The sequence below is a fragment of the Botrytis cinerea genome, chromosome 14 (genome assembly GCF_000143535.2).
Source record: "Botrytis cinerea B05.10 chromosome 14, complete sequence".
Classification (NCBI taxonomy): Eukaryota; Fungi; Ascomycota; class Leotiomycetes; order Helotiales; family Sclerotiniaceae; genus Botrytis; species Botrytis cinerea.
Window position 1 is genome coordinate 795,505 of NC_037323.1, and position 16,102 is coordinate 811,606.

The following is a 16,102-nucleotide window of genomic DNA, read 5'->3' on the forward strand; positions in this document are numbered from 1 at the left end:
ATGGTTGTTACCTTGGACTATTTTTCATAGCAACTAAAAGTCACATACCGATCTAGTTTTATGGTAGCTTCAGGCACCAGATGCGAAGGACCAAAAAATAAAATTAAATAAAATAAAATACATTACATTGCATTACATTACATTTACCTTACACTCCATAAAGATGAAGGGCATAAAACCATTCGGATCGTAAGAAGTATTCCCTCCGTAAGCAAGGAGGAAGGAAGGATGTCTAGACGTTTCTTGCCATCTATCAGTTGATTAGTTGGATGGAGGGGGATGTTACCCGATACGGAATAGTCGCGGATGAAAGAACCGTTTTTGTCTTTGATTGAGATGATTTTCATCGTGGGGCCAATGGGGAGGGGTTCTGCAGACTCCGTTCCGACTTACCACGGAGCTACGCTGGTGTTGTGCTAGGGATCGCGGGTTTTTTTGCTTTTGTTTGGATGTTGTGGCTGATGGATGGCGGTGGTGGTGGTGTGGTGTGGTGGTTGAGCGTGTGTGTATGTGTACCGACAGGACTTGTACTCGGTATAGATACGAGATTGCTGGTGCGATGTGTTGTCGAAAAAGAGATGATATGTAGGTACCACGTACGGGTGGTACGATGTATTAGATACCAGGCCGCTCTTCGTTATGATTCGTAATTCCGTGGACTTTTGTGAATAGACGCGTCCCGATCACGAATTAGGTTTCTGGGGAGAGATTCCGATGGACGAAAGACGTCGATGCTGTGTCTAGGTCGGGTCTATGTCGATGTCGATGTCTATGCAGATGTCTATGTCCATCACCCCTTGCCATGCTCTGGCAATTTCTACACATGTCTTAACGGCGGTGATATGATTGATGCCTCCTGGCAAGTAGCTACCTATCAAGATGGACGACGGGCGAACAAGTGCCACATTGGCCGTTTATACTTGTCAATTCCATCCTCCCTGCCGTCCCTTCCTAGGATACATACACATTAGATTAAAGATTGATAAGCCCAGACGAGACCAAGAATTGTGAATTTTATTAGCCGGAGGGGAGGTGCGTGGTAAATCATGCAATCAATAATTGATGTAAGATACTTTTATTTTTATATAACTTGCACTCACACTCAAACTCACACTTACACTCATTCAATTCATGGAAGTGGACAGTCTGGACAGTCTGGACAACTACCAACAACTCTTCTGTGAACCTCGTGCATTCACATCTGTCTGTATCCATAATAATCATCCCGCTCCCAACAACCTGGACTCGCAAGAGTCCAAATCGTTTATTTAACTTTCTTCTTTCGATTTGTGGGGTTCGGGGAGTACCAAATCATTAATAATCCCGGTCTAAACTGGTTGACTTGCAAACTCTAGACGCAATTCTCTTTCTTGAATCCACACTTCTGACTTCTGCCTTCTGACTTCTGACTTCTCACTCCTCACTCCTCACTTCTCACCACATCTTTTCTTTCGCGATAACTTTTGCTACTTGCTCACCACCACCACCACCACCACCACCACCACCGTCTTTTGTAATTTTTACCATCAATCAACAGCCATCTCTCCTTCTCGAATTCTCTTCAAAACCGATCCTCGACATAATGATGCAGATGTCTTGAATATGCGACGCACCCATTGACCCAAAAATTAACAGCTTGAGTACCAACGCGGGGTGGAGCAGTTCGTGGAGTTCTTGGACGAGGAGCTCAAGCTACTAGGCTTGCGCGGCAACCTTCGGAAAATAATTCGACGACTTCCTGGGACCGTACAATACTCCTGATGAATTCAGAATATCGCAGAGAAATCAAATTGAAACTGTGCAGGTCGAAAACCATACTATCGAGGGAATTGTTTGGGGGTGCAGCGAACCATCCGATTGCGACGCCGGATTTGGCTTGAATCAACAAGGCAGTTTCCCTGACCTCTCGTCGTCGACGGCCAAACATACAACGGTCTGGAGATGAGGATTGGTATCAGGCTGCAACTTGGCCTGGTTGTCCTGGTGGCTGCTCTTGTTCCATTGATTGTGCTCGCTCTCGCTACCTGGTTCAACAATTATAGTTTTACAGTCGACGTCAAAGAAAATGCACTTAGCCTTACGGCATCACTCAAAGCCGCTTCAGTGGCTTCCGATCTACTCCTAATCCAGGCCACATGCTCAACTATCGTCACGAGGATCCTTATCCAGGAGGCCATCCGCGACTTTTATAGAGGAGCACCCGAGTGGAACGAAGCAAGAGAAGATGTACAAAGCGCTTTGGCTTCTGGTGGTCTATCTGCATTGCTTCAAGTAATCATATTTTCGCGGAATGAGACGGGCTCGGTCAATGGTATATTAAATGTCACAGCCAATGCATCCGGTAGGTCATGTTCCCCCATAGATATGACTTGTACTAATCGCCTGGAGGTGTTGCAGATATACAACTGCCCTATAATAACTCGCTCAACCAGCCCGCTTTCCTAGGCGATGCTGATCAGGGATTTCCAGCGGCTTTGTATCCGAATATCTCTTATATCCCAACCACGGATCCCGACCCAAATGCTCCAGGAACGAATTTTACACAGGTGTACGCATTTGCCGATTACCCACTGAATAAAAGTGCTGCTCTTCTACTGGGGCCGTTACAAATTAATAGCACTTATGCTTTAGTATCACTGACCTTACCGATTGTGGAGAATTCGAATCCCGATAACATTCTAGGTTATATGACTGTGGTAGCAGCTGCGACTTCGCTGATTGACGTTGTTTATTCTCGGGAGGGCTTGGATAAAACAGGAATAGTGTTGGTAGTGGGAACCAATCGACGAGAGAACCAGTTCTCGTACATGTCGAGACCGGCTACAGCAACTTACGAACCCGACCTACATAATTTGACAAAAGCAAGTGTCAAATACATCTTCCCGCCATACCCTCTCGAAGGGCAAACTGATAGACATTCCGTCTACAATGCAAATTTAACTGAATATGGGAGCTCAAATTTTAGCGAAGGCAATTATCCGGCTATTCTACATGGATTCGGACGACAGAATCCGAAAGTCAATAATGCCAGTAGTTATATTACAACCACAAACGAGCAAGGAGTAAAGGTGTCGGTAGGCTGGGCAAGACCACAAAGTGCACTGGTTGATTGGCTTTTGATCGTAGAACAAGCTCATTCCGAAGCTTGGGAACCCATTATCAAGCTTAGGAATATCTTACTTGCATGTGTTTTTGGTACATTTGGGTTGATCCTTATTGTAGTAAGTTCATTGTATTACTTTTTTCTTTTCCCGCCGTGGTTTCTAATAGACAGTCCGGGCTTCAACCCGGCATCGAAACGCTGTTCAATCTTGATTTCAATTGCGTTTGGGGGGGTTTTTTTTGGATATTAGATTCAATTTGGAACTATCAAAGCTATCGTCTAGTCTGCTGGTTCGGACCACGGGGCACGCATTCAATGTCTCTTGATTTTCGTCTCTCTTGGCGAATTGAATCTACATTATTCATCCAAAAAAGCTAACGACGACAAGGTTATACCGATGGCTCATTTCAGTGTTCGACCAATCAGAAGGCTAAGAGATGCCACGAAACAATCCATTCAGCCACCGGGCTACACTCCGCGTCAAAGTATAGAGGATGAATTATATGGCGAGGAAGAAGTCGGCGAGGGTAGTTCAAGTGGGTACAAGAAAACGGGATTTTTGGTCAGGCTGAGAAAATTAACACAGTCGGGGCGTCGTGTGTCGAGAGCAGAAAAATCAGAGATCGACAGACGGAGAGATTTTAAAATTCCTGGAAAGGTGCCTGATCGAAAACACTGGATTGAGGACGAACTCACGGATTTAACATCGAAATTTAATGAAATGAGCGACGAATTACTGCTGCAATACACGAGTCTCGAATCCAAAGTTGCTGAACGTACGGAACAACTTGAACATTCCAAGAAGGCAGCGGAGGCAGCAAACGAGAGCAAAACATTATTCATTGCAAACATATCGCACGAATTGAAAACTCCATTGAACGGAATTCTGGGAATGTGTGCCGTATGCATGGGTGAGGATGATTTGCCAAGCATCAAACGTTCATTGAAGACGGTTTACAAATCTGGTGACCTTTTGTTGAATTTATTGAATGATCTTTTGACGTTCAGTAAGAACCAGATTGGCCAGCAATTGCATCTAGAAGAGAAAGAGTTTCGGCTGTCTGATGTAAAGGAGCAGATCAGGAACATATTCCGAAAGCAAGTGGACGAAGGCGGTATTACTTTTGGAGTCCACTTCCTGGGCACTGAAAGCACAGATGGAGCTCCACTAGAGAAACCGAGCGGAAAGCCTCTACCAGCCCTAGGACCTAATGGTATTGGTAGATTGAAAGATATGTGTTTGTGGGGTGATCAGCACAGAATTCTCCAAATCATAATCAATCTAGTCAGCAACAGTCTCAAATTCACACCACCAGGAGGAAAGGTAGAAGTCAGAATTAGATGTATGGGCGAATTGGAACAACCATTGGATGGTGTCAATAGCCGAAATTCCATGGGTTCGAAGCAGAGCTCTCACAGGAGAAATGTTAGAACCCGTACTGGCTCAGGATCGAATGCTTCAGGGCATACTTCGACGCATGCATCGGGGCAAATTTCAAGGACAGCTTCAAATACCAAGCAAGCTGGGACTGCACTAGTAATCAATCCTATGGATCCAAGGGCTCGTGTCCAATTAAACGAGCGATCGGCAACTCCGCCACCAAATAATGCTAGGACTCTATGGTTTTCAATAGAGGTTGAGGATACTGGACCCGGTATTCCCGAGCATCTACAGGAGCGAGTTTTCGAGCCTTTCGTACAGGCTGATCTTGGGTTGAATAGGAAATATGGAGGAACCGGATTGGGATTAAGTATTTGCTCCCAGTTAGCAGGCCTTATGGGAGGTTCTATCTCTCTCGTTAGTACACTTGGAGAAGGTTCCACGTTCAATGTTCAGTTGCCATTGAAATTCGTCAAGGAGCGAGCACCAAGTACATCTAGTTCCGATGTTATTGGTTCTCGGCCCGCAAGCATGGTTTCGCAATCAGAACTCGAACGTCATACTCCAAAGGGTTCAATTGATGCAACGACTGCTGTAGGATCCCCTGGGAAAAGCAATGGTGGTGCAGGCTATTCAATAGATACTCAACCTCGGTTGGTGGGACTTCGACAGCCATTCTTCACATCATCCCCTACACCTCCACCCAATGACGATAACGCAAAAACTCAACTCGCTGCAATCGATCGCGCTGCCAAGGAGAAAGTAGGGGATAAGAAAATTCGAGTTCTGGTTGCCGAAGATAATCTTGTTAATCAAGAGGTGGTTCTTCGCATGCTTAAACTTGAAGACGTGTATGACGTGGTGGTCGCCAAGGATGGGCAGGAGGCATACGATATAGTAAAGCAAAGCATGGAAGAGGGCAAATTCTTCAACTTGATCTTTATGGATATTCAAATGCCAAATCTGGATGGGCTACAAAGTACGAGATTAATCAGAGAAATGGGTTATTCTGCGCCCATTGTAGCACTAACGGCTTTTGCCGAAGAGAGTAATGTCAAAGAATGCTATGAGTCCGGAATGGATCATTTCCTAAGGTTCGTTCTCTGCCCATTTATTTTCCATTACAATCGGAAGACTAATATTTCACAGTAAACCTATTCGACGACCAGCTCTCAAGCAAGTTCTTAAGAAATTCGCCACTATCCCAGAGGAGATAGAAGACTCCTCCATAACTCGAAAAAGCACATCAGAAAAAGGGCAAGCATCGAAACAGCAAAACAAAAATACATCTACTTCAACATTCAGTCCGGCATCAAATTCTGATGCTGACCTCATTAAAATGAATGGGACCCCTTCACCTCCATCACCTTTAACCTCTACATGACCATATCACAACATAACGTAACGCAACACAACACAACACAGCAAATAAGCAAATAGAGCGTGTTTAATTTCCGCATTTTACCTTTTTTCTTTTTTTTTTCTTTCTTTTTTTCACTTCATCAGGATACCCAGCTTATTATACACGAAAAAAGCATTTTAATATTTATCGCGCGATTGGAATGACACGAATCTTCTTTATAAACCTTAGTCCTTCAAAACTGTATTTTCAAGGGGAAATCATTGGTTGTAGGTACAAAAAGTACTGATTAAAAGATATTGCATAATGGCGTTTGGGCGAAATGAAAGACCAGGCAACAAGACGATCTAACAAAAGTTCACTGGCGGGGTTGTTTGATTGAGCTTACTTTTCCTTATCTGAAACTTTGTATTTTCGAAACAGATGAAGATGCTTCAACTCCGATGGAAGGAAGAACGGGTGGACGGGTGAATCGATGGAGAAAATGATTGAACATCTGGAGTTGGCAAGTTCGAATAGTAGCATGCATGGCGGAATAATGAAAGATGATAAGACGTTAGGGATTGGAATAGTGGTTTAAGGGGTGCATGAATGGATGGTGTACAGAAAGGGTTAAATGTTTTGATCTGGATGGAATTTCAGGAATGATAGGAGGTTGATTATGGTGGAATGGTGAAATGGTTGAAAAGTGGACGAATGGAATAGTAGGAGGCAGGCGATCACATTGGCACGTTAGTAAGACGCGAAGAGAAATGGCTGTAGATGCAAGTAATCGCACATTATCTCTCGAGTGCTTTTCGCTTCGCGAACTTTTGAATGAGTGAGAGGGTGAATGAATTAAACATGTAATGAATATGTACATGATAGGTTAAGCGAGTGAAAGACAGAAAAGCGTGTCGCGAAGAAAACAGAAATGAAGATGAATATCAAAATAAACTAGACTTCTCGCGGGGATCAAACGCGAGTAGTTTTGCGCATATGATGGTTATCTAGATATATATCAATCCCTCGAAGTCGAAATGATAAATGGCAAAATTGAATTCAAGGGTTGGTAAGTTAGTTAGTGGCAGGATGGTAATTTCGTAATTCTGATTGATGCTTGATCATGAGCACCTGGCGATTTATCTTATCCTATCAGGAATCTAGGATAGTCGAGTCGAGTTGAGTTGAATCGAATCGGAATATCATGAATTATCATGAATTATCAATATCAATGTCGATATAGGATAGCACTGCATGGTAACATGCCTGGACTGATCGATATAGTGTAGTACTGTATGTATGTATGTGTGTATGTATTCAAGTAGAAATTGACCGACCGATGATTTCTACACGAGCGCGTTTCTTTCGCGTTTGGCGCACGCGTTGGTTGGTTTGATTGGTTGGTTGGTTGGTAGAGATATTGGGAGAGATATTGGGAGAAGAGAGAAGGGAGGGGAACGGGAGGGAAAGAAGATGGGTGGGTGGGCGTATGGATATATGTATGTATGTATGTATGTATATGGAGTGTTATACCCAGTCCAGTCCAGTCCAGCCCAATGCAGTCCCTTCATCCTCGTCTAATTATTATTATTATGATTTTTTTAATATTTTTTTTTGCTTGCTTGCTTGTCATAGTGAGGTAGGTGGCTAGGCGAATACGTGGATAGGTGGCTAGGTTAATTGATATCTGTATGCGATTTTATTTACTTATTTACTTGTTATGCTTTACGAGGAGGGAGGGGGTTTATCTTGAGAGTTTGGAGAGAGTTTGGAGTCTGGAGATTAGAGGTGGAAGTTGATTGATGAGCTAGTAGAGGAAGAAGAAGAAGAAGAAGAGGATGAAGAAGAAGAATGAGTAATACCCTCCCCATCCATACATTTGAAACTCATACCGAAAAAACAGTTTCATCTCCCAACAGGGTACCGTTCGTTATCTAGATCCTGTATCTCCTGTTCTCTTCTCTTCCTCCCTTCCAATTATCGTTCTTGAAACTTGTTTATATGCATACGCAGTATAGGTACATACCGTACATACATGCTTACCCCTCTTTCCTTTCCGTCCCTTCCCCCTGCACTAAGCTAAACTGCTGTGCCAAAGTAAGCTAAACTTATGGTTAACAATTCTCCGCCAAGATCTGATGTTGTCGAATTGATTGCTGAATCAATTCATCAATCAATCGATTTCATTCCATGATAGGGTACGGTAGGGTACGGTAGTATCTATACCTGCAGAGTGATAGATTATCCAGTAACATCACCATGACCATTGGATACTCCCCGCAGGGTAACCATAGAAATCCCATTCCAGAAACCGCATTAGCACATGCACACATGCAACCCATCCATCCACTCAACGCGGCTATCGCGGTCCCTCCTCGTGGCTCCCTCGCGACGCTTTCGCGTTTAGTGTTCCGGAGTGGCTTGTTTTTTCGAGGATTTTCCCGGGGGAGGCGTGCGGGAATTTGCAATTCGTAATTCATTCGTGCGGGCAGGAGCTCCTTGTTTGTGTATTCTGTACGTGTGATGTGATATCTGTCGGACGAGACGAGACGAGCCGAGACGAGCAAAAGTGTGAGTCAGAGGTTTGTGTTCGAATGATGGACGGGAAGGGGAAGGGGAAGGAAGATTCAATGCGAGGAATACGATTCTTTTCACTTTTGTACTCTTTTTGTACGCGGGATTTTGGGATTGGCATTGGCATTGGCGTTGGTATTGAGAGGGGGTGAAATGTTGGGGTTGTGTGAGGATTGTGGAAGGGGATGGGTGTGTACTTGTGTGAGACGAATGGGATATATATTATATAGAGGGGGAGGGACTGAGGTTGTTTTTCTTCTTGTTTCGTAACTTTTTGTGTTTGTTTCGTTTCATTTGAATTGCGATTACGATTGCGATTTGAGGTTACACACACACTCCATTGCTGTTGGTGACGACGAGGGTTCTTTGTGTTTGAGAGAGATTATAAGATTATATTCATTCATTTGAAATCCATATTCAACTCATTCCTACTTCTCATCTCAATTGATCTTTTCGAATCTTCTACTCCTTATTTGTATCCCGCTTCAATATTTCATCAACGACGATATCCATCTATCAATATCAAGCAGGACTTGACTTCATACTCGCTCTTATCCCTTTCCCAAGCGATATGCGAAAGTTATGGCCACCACCAACCCAACAGTCAACCGCCTCTGGCGATCCCAAAATATCATCACCAATATTCTCACCCACTTAGATACCTCCTCTCAATGTTCCCTCCGCCTTGTATCCACCGAAATCTGCTCCCTCATAACCAGCGAGATCTTCATCCGAACCCGTATAGCCTTCACTTCCACCTCACTCACTCGACCTTCTCGTCTAGAAGCTCTCTCTCGGATCGGAAAATATATTCAACACCTGATATTCTACATGCCTCACTCCAATGCTACATTTCTTCCTCCTCTCTTGAACCCTACCACTGGCCAAGAGATCAATTTCCTGTATACGCCACATACCAGCATGGCTCCTCACAACGAAAGGCCTAGTAATCGACGCCCTAAGTACGGATGTCCTGAGCTAGGCGAAATATTAACTCAACAATATCCACCTCTCTTCCATGCCGCGACAAATATCCCCACGTTTATTAAAGCGCTATCCCACCTACCCAATCTGCGTCATCTGACAATTTCATGTCCAGATCAAGATCCTTCACAGAGGTATAGGAGAGATATTGTCGATTATGCACTCATAAGCTTGCGTATTGCCATTGAGCGAGCACCCGTATTGAAGTTGGAGAAACTGTCAATCCACACCCATCCATCTGGACTGCAATACTTGCGCCATATGCCTGGATTTGGTTGTACACCATCTGCAGGGCGACGATGGAGACAAATAAAAAAACTCAGTATCACAATGGATTCATGGGATTTCCAGAGTTTATTGCCTGGTCGCGATCATTTGAGAATTTTGGATGATTACATTCGGAACTTTACGCCAAATTTGGAGAAAGTGAGTTTTGGATGGCATGGAAGGAAAGGCCCTTGTCCATATTCTCTATTTAGTGATCCGTTGTTTTCGCCACCAAAGGAGACGATCAAGTTATTTGGAGAAGTGACATCCCCGATGTCGCCATTACCAGCTGCTCCTTCAAGACCACCAATGGTGTTTCCTAAATTGCGATATATGCAAGTGAGGAATGCCAGCATGTCGGAGCAGCAAGTCGCGGATTTCGTTTATGAACATCGACACACAGTGAAAGAATTCGATTTTGAGAATACCACGTTGATAAATGGTGGCACTTGGGAACGAGCATTGGCACCATTGACGTCGAGAAATAGCCGAAGAAGTGATGAGTGGTTGTCTCAACCGAGTGGATCTGACGTTGAGAGTTTGCAATATCAAAGTGGCAGTGAGTTGTATGATATTGAAGAGACACCGGAGGTCATTGATACTTTGTCTGGTGTAACATTGCCTGGTGTGAAAGAGTCGTCGATAACTGGTACAAAGCTTAAGAGAAAGAGATCGCATCATCGCAGACGGAGACGCAAGCATAGGCAAAAAGAAAGTGAGAAAGAGAAGAATGATAAAGATGATTCTGGTAAAGAGGTAAAACTAAAGATTTCGGCTCCGATACCGATTGCTTCGCCTCCAATAGAGTTATTGCATCCAATGACTTTCGATCCCAATATACAAGGCGTTCAACGTAACTTTGAAAAGGAAGATGCTCAACAGGAATTGATTGATGATCCTGATAAGAGAATAATGGCTTTGAGGAAGGCAAGAGAAGCTGTGCTAAAGCAACTTGGCAAAGAGTTCTGCAAGACTCAAGATAAGAAAGAACGGGTATTGACAGCCTGGCCTAAGCCTTTGCAACTAGGGGCCTCCTGTTCTTCACCAAAGAAGTCCAGAGGGTTTTTCGGTCATGAAAGTAGTACCGCATTGGTACCTTTGATGTTTAGTCGTTGTTAGCCAACAGAATGGGTTGGCATTTCATTTTTACCTTGACGATTTCATGTATGGATAATGAATTATGATTATGACCCTCAAGACTCATTTTCTCAATGGTGATCGCTGCTATTGAAACTACCCTGATTATGAACGACGGTAAAGATGTACCTGGTATCGCATGTTTTCCAAGGGAATTGGATATCGGAGAGTTTCAGGTAGTCTAAACCACTGAGAGTCCTCGGAATGGATTTTCACCCAGTCAGGAACACTCTCTTTCCCCCTTGTCTTATGTGTCTCAATCAAAAAATGGTCAAGTAAAAACTTCATCGGATATTTCTTCTCTTCTGTTCCGACAGTGGTCTCTGAATATGACCCTGGGCTATCGACAACCAGAAGTAGAGACCCTTTTGGAAGAACCGATGTTATGTTGAGTAAGAACGCGGTCGTTTTGCTAATTGATGCCGTGTATAATTCATTCAAGGTAAAGAATAATGTAACAAGAACTGGCTTTTTGCCAGACAGATTACCAAGCTCAGCTTGACTCATTGCTAATACATCATGTTCCAGAAACTTTGTGGTGAAAGCTTCAGGTTTAACAAGAGCTGAGTTTGCTTCTTTAGCAGATGCGCTTGCATATTTGGATATTGGCGGCGGAGTTGTGATACCGGTGTGGAGTTTTTTGACCACATTTGCCCATGATGCTGTATCGACAAGTAGTAATTCGATACTATCATTTGCATCGGATAAAGTAAGGGAAGCCATTGCATCATCAGCGGTTTGTGAAGTCGTTCCCGTGCCTGAAGTTTGAAATCCATGCTTCAAGAAGCCTCCGAATGCAACAACTTCGGCTGCACCCCCACCGATGGAGATCACTCGTGCTGTTGACGTAGGAGTTGTGGATGGAGCAACGTCGGTCGTGGCCTCAGAGTCGACTTTCTTTTGAGCGCTCTTGTCACGTGGCAGTATTTCTCCAAAATGTTCTTGAAGATCCAAGAGAATTGAAGCATAACATAATGACCTGCTAGGTGACCATCTTGCAGAATACACATCTAGATATTCCTCGTTTCCGAATGCACGACTGAAATCCCTGTCATACAAGGCTCCTTTGACGTCCTGCAGAAGTTGTTGAAAGCCGTCAGAATCGATAATGCCTGAATATTCATCTCTGAAAATGTTCAACAAGAGCTGTTGCAACTTCACAGGAAGAAGAGATTCTTTAGGTAGATCTTTCTCCTCTTCTTGGGGTGCCTTTCTTGGTTTTTGTTCGGCTTTTTTTGTAAATCCTGGACCTTTCCATCCGGGTCGTCCAGGAAGGTCTTTACCAACCACTTTCCCATAGTCTTTGCCGAATTTTCCGTTTTTACCCATAATGAGAGGTGATGTTCAGATTTATTTTTCTTTTGCGTAATACGAAGCGTTATATGGTATCGACCAGTTTGCGCAGTCGAGAAGAAATCTTCTGCGGTGCGAGATTCTTTTCGCTTGAGAAATTTCAGACTAGCGCCATATATGCATAGGTACCCCAGAATTTATTTGCGATTCAAAATTGGCTGATTGTGTTCGAAAAGACATGCACTAGATAATGTGCCCATTCACATTGAGAAACAAACAGCCTTTGAGCTTGGCGGAGATCGAAGGAGGCAATCTTATGGCGTCCCAATTTTCCGTGTCGACTGACCTCTCGCCTTCGTCAGGAAATCATACCTAACGCTGTCTGTCCCCGGTGAGCCCTTCACTTTGCATGCAACCCCAATAGCCATCTTCCAAAGTCCCGATTCAGGGTCGACCATCAAATAACCACCGAGAATATTTATTGGTAAGATTCTATTGTCATTCTATTAATACTTTAAAATACCTCAGCCTTGAAGTGATGAACGATTAACAAACAAGTACTTGCCATGGCAAATTGAGACATGTCCCTAGCCCGGTAGTGTTGATCCTGTGAGCTAAAGCTGCCAATTGATCCTTCACTCTCCAAACTTTAATTCCACTCTCTAAAGATCCACCCACATCCTTCCTCATATGACTTCGATGATAATTACATAGACACTGCCAGTATGCCTGGCCTCGTTCGCAAACTCCTTATCTTTGCCGCCATCGATGGGTTGATTTTGCAACCAGCAGCGCCAAAAGGCCAACGCCCCGCCCCCGCAACGAAGATCGCATACAAAGATAAGCATATCGGGCCAGTATTGAGTGATTTGCAGGATCTGGAGGGGTCGTCTGCGAAAAGTTTCGAGGCATTTGGTATTGTCGGTATGTGTTTGCGAAATTGAGCGTGATATACATGTCTAATTGTCCTTAGGTCTCTTGACGGTTTCCAAAAGCTCCTTCCTGATATCGATTACGAAAAGAGAGCAAGTCGCACAAATACAAGGGAAACCTATATATGTTATTACTGAAGTGGCTTTGACCCCATTAAGTTCCAAGAACGAAGCAGAGATCTCGATTGATAGTACGAAAGCGGGGTTATTGAAGAGTAATATCGAGGGGCAGCATGGCTTGGACGAGAGTGATAGCGAGGATGATGTCGTTAGCGATGAAGTGGAGGACGATACAGCAGTAGAAGCACACAAAAGAACGAGTAGCGTAGCTGAAGATGTGATCTCGAAGAAGGGGGGATATGGAAGATTTGCTCAAAAATGGTTCTCGAAGAAAGGATGGGCCGTGGACCAGAAGAAGAACCTGGGGATGAGCGCTGAGCCGTATTCCACAGTGGAGCAAGCTTCCAAGGCCACCGATGTACCAGCTACGATTTCAGGAGTCACTGAAGGAAAATCTGATATCTCAATTCCCGATAAGGGCAAGGAAATTGAGGACATTGAAACTCCTGAAAATATTAGCGACATTGCAGAGAGCATGCTGCCAAAATTACTACGAACATCGCAGATATTGTTTGGGGCCTCTCGGAGTTACTACTTTTCTTACGACCATGATATCACAAGAAGTTTGGCAAATAAGAGGAATACAAATTCTGAATTGCCATTGCACAAGGAAGTTGATCCACTCTTCTTCTGGAATCGGCATCTTACTTTACCATTTATTGATGCTGGCCAGTCTTCTCTTGCCTTGCCTCTTATGCAGGGCTTTGTAGGACAGCGTGCATTTTCAATGGATAGTAATCCACCAAACCCTGCTATAGGTTCAGACACTGGAAAGACTTCCGTGCAGATGAAGGATATTACAACAAGTAGTTCGGATGAGCAAATTTACACAGCACGTGCTGGTACAGACAAGTCGTATCTATTGACGTTAATATCTAGAAGGTCAGTCAAACGTGCCGGGCTTAGATATTTACGCCGGGGTGTGGATGAGGACGGCAATACAGCCAATGGCGTGGAAACAGAGCAAATCTTATCGGATTCTGCTTGGGGCCCTTCGAGTAAGACATATTCGTTCGTTCAGATACGTGGCAGCATTCCCATATTCTTCTCCCAGTCACCTTACTCTTTTAAACCTGTACCTCAAGTTCACCACTCTACCGAAACAAATTATGAAGCTTTCAAGAAGCATTTTGATAATATAAGTGATCGCTACGGGGCCATTCAAGTGGCTTCCTTGGTGGAGAAGCATGGAAACGAGGCAATAGTCGGTGGAGAGTACGAGAAATTGATGACTCTCCTTAATGTCTCCCGAGCTAGCGAGCTTAGGAAATCCATTGGGTTTGAATGGTTTGATTTCCATGCTATTTGCAAAGGTATGAAATTTGAGAATGTCAGCCTGCTCATGGAAATACTGGACAAGAAGCTTGACTCGTTTTCGCACACTGTTGAAACCGATGGGAAACTTGTATCGAAACAGAATGGCGTTTTAAGGACTAACTGTATGGATTGTCTGGATCGAACAAACGTTGTTCAAAGTGCAGTGGCAAAGCGAGCACTTGAAATGCAGTTAAAGAATGAGGGACTAGATGTCACTCTACAAATTGATCAAACTCAACAATGGTTCAATACTTTGTGGGCCGACAATGGTGACGCCATTTCTAAGCAATACGCTTCTACAGCAGCATTGAAGGGAGACTTTACTCGTACTAGGAAGCGGGATTATAAGGGGGCCATCACAGATATGGGGCTTTCTATCTCCAGATTTTATAGCGGGTAAGTTCATCTTTCTGGATCAAAAAACACCACAGACTAATTGATCTTTAGCATTGTAAATGACTACTTCAGTCAAGCTGCCATTGATTTCCTGCTTGGAAATGTGAGCTATCTTGTTTTTGAAGACTTCGAGGCAAACATGATGAGCGGTGATCCTGGCGTTTCGATGCAAAAAATGAGGCAACAAGCCATTGATGTTTCTCAGAAACTCGTTGTTGCTGACGACCGTGAAGAATTTATTGGAGGATGGACATTTCTCACTCCGCAGGTACCCAATACGATCAAATCTAGTCCTTTTGAGGAATCCGTCCTCCTATTGACAGATGCTGCATTGTATATGTGCAATTTTGATTGGAATATCGAGAAAGTATCATCTTTCGTGAGAGTGGACTTGAACCAGGTGAACGGCATCAAGTTTGGAACATACATCACGAGTACTTTGTCACAAGCCCAGGCAGATGAGAAGAGGAATGTGGGCTTTGTAATAACTTATAAGGCTGGTTCAAACGACATTATTCGCGTGAACACGAGATCTATGGCTACGGAATTTCCTTCTTCGAAACTCTCTCTCGAAGACAAAACATCCACGCCCGCTTCTACATCTACCACCAACTCTGTCGTCGCCCCAATTGCCGCCGGGTTTGCAAACCTAATCTCAGGTTTACAAAATCAAAGTATAGCGGAACCTAAAGATCTCGTGAAGGTTCTCGCATTCAAGGCTCTACCCTCCAGATCTGCGGTATCAGATGAAGGAGTTAGTGAGGCCGAGCAAGTGAAGAGTGTCTGTGGAGAGATTAGAAGAATGGTTGAGATTGGAAGTATAAGAGAGGCTGGAGAGGAGAGAAAGGATATTGTAGAGGAGGGTACTATCATTAGTTTGGCCGAGGCCAAGAAAAGCACGGGACTATTCGATGTGCTGGGACATCAGGTGAAGAAACTGGTTTGGGCTTAATGAAAGTGTATCGATACTCGTGCTAGTAATGCTTAGAGCAAAAGAAGCACTTCTTGAAGGATTTACGAATGGAATTGTGGAAGTTGGCAGGGAGGTTAGCGATCGTCAAGAACGGGTATGTGGAATTCAATTCCATATTGAAGCTGCGAAACTCATTAACTTCAATAGAAGTGGATGTGTAGATAGACCCGAGTATATGGTATTGGCCAGATAAGTAATTTTAATGGGGATTCTGTATGATGTAAACGAAAATACTAGATATTCATGAGTTGATACCTTTTCCTTTTCAGAAAACTCGCTCTCA

At 43.8% G+C, this 16,102-nt stretch overlaps 4 protein-coding genes across 5 annotated transcripts; 3 read left to right on the forward strand and 1 right to left on the reverse strand.

The window, feature by feature from the left end:
• The first annotated feature begins 1,157 nt into the window (after nt 1-1,157).
• Nucleotides 1,158-6,703, forward strand: Bchhk5. 2 transcript variants are annotated; one of them, XM_024697058.1, is made up of 4 exons: nt 1,158-2,341; nt 2,389-3,221; nt 3,492-5,578; nt 5,634-6,703. In XM_024697058.1, the coding sequence occupies exons 1-4, from the start codon at nt 1,942-1,944 to the stop codon at nt 5,866-5,868; spliced, it is 3,555 nt and encodes a 1,184-aa protein (XP_024552872.1). In that variant the 5' UTR covers nt 1,158-1,941; the 3' UTR covers nt 5,869-6,703. The 2 variants fall into 2 exon arrangements, with proteins under 2 accessions (XP_024552872.1, XP_001553094.2); XM_001553044.2 differs by having other exon boundaries at nt 2,398-3,221.
• A 1,984-nt stretch (nt 6,704-8,687) lies between these two features.
• BCIN_14g01880 (hypothetical protein) lies at nt 8,688-10,847 on the forward strand. The gene has a single exon (XM_024697059.1). It carries the CDS (start codon nt 8,983-8,985, stop codon nt 10,768-10,770), a length of 1,788 nt encoding a protein of 595 aa, XP_024552873.1. The 5' UTR covers nt 8,688-8,982; the 3' UTR covers nt 10,771-10,847.
• Bcbmt6 lies at nt 10,826-12,178 on the reverse strand. Its single transcript, XM_001553046.2, has one exon. It carries the CDS (start codon nt 12,115-12,117, stop codon nt 10,894-10,896), a length of 1,224 nt encoding a protein of 407 aa, XP_001553096.1. The 5' UTR covers nt 12,118-12,178; the 3' UTR covers nt 10,826-10,893.
• A 570-nt stretch (nt 12,179-12,748) lies between these two features.
• BCIN_14g01900 (hypothetical protein) lies at nt 12,749-16,028 on the forward strand. Its single transcript, XM_024697060.1, has 3 exons — nt 12,749-13,005; nt 13,055-14,846; nt 14,898-16,028. The coding sequence occupies exons 1-3, from the start codon at nt 12,807-12,809 to the stop codon at nt 15,796-15,798; spliced, it is 2,892 nt and encodes a 963-aa protein (XP_024552874.1). The 5' UTR covers nt 12,749-12,806; the 3' UTR covers nt 15,799-16,028.
• Nucleotides 16,029-16,102: the final 74 nt, after the last annotated feature.

Bases quoted from the DNA above. Each gene is read 5' to 3' on its own strand.
- Bchhk5 (XM_024697058.1), top strand. From the start codon at position 1,942: ATGAGGATTGGTATCAGGCTGCAACTTGGCCTGGTTGTCCTGGTGGCT. The intron at 2,342-2,388 runs GTAGGTCATGTT...AATCGCCTGGAG, and splicing joins TGTCACAGCCAATGCATCCG to GTGTTGCAGATATACAACTG. The intron at 3,222-3,491 runs GTAAGTTCATTG...AACGACGACAAG, and splicing joins TTGGGTTGATCCTTATTGTA to GTTATACCGATGGCTCATTT.
- BCIN_14g01880 (XM_024697059.1), top strand. From the start codon at position 8,983: ATGGCCACCACCAACCCAACAGTCAACCGCCTCTGGCGATCCCAAAAT.
- Bcbmt6 (XM_001553046.2), bottom strand. From the start codon at position 12,117: ATGGGTAAAAACGGAAAATTCGGCAAAGACTATGGGAAAGTGGTTGGT.
- BCIN_14g01900 (XM_024697060.1), top strand. From the start codon at position 12,807: ATGCCTGGCCTCGTTCGCAAACTCCTTATCTTTGCCGCCATCGATGGG. The intron at 13,006-13,054 runs GTATGTGTTTGC...AATTGTCCTTAG, and splicing joins CGAGGCATTTGGTATTGTCG to GTCTCTTGACGGTTTCCAAA. The intron at 14,847-14,897 runs GTAAGTTCATCT...ATTGATCTTTAG, and splicing joins ATCTCCAGATTTTATAGCGG to CATTGTAAATGACTACTTCA.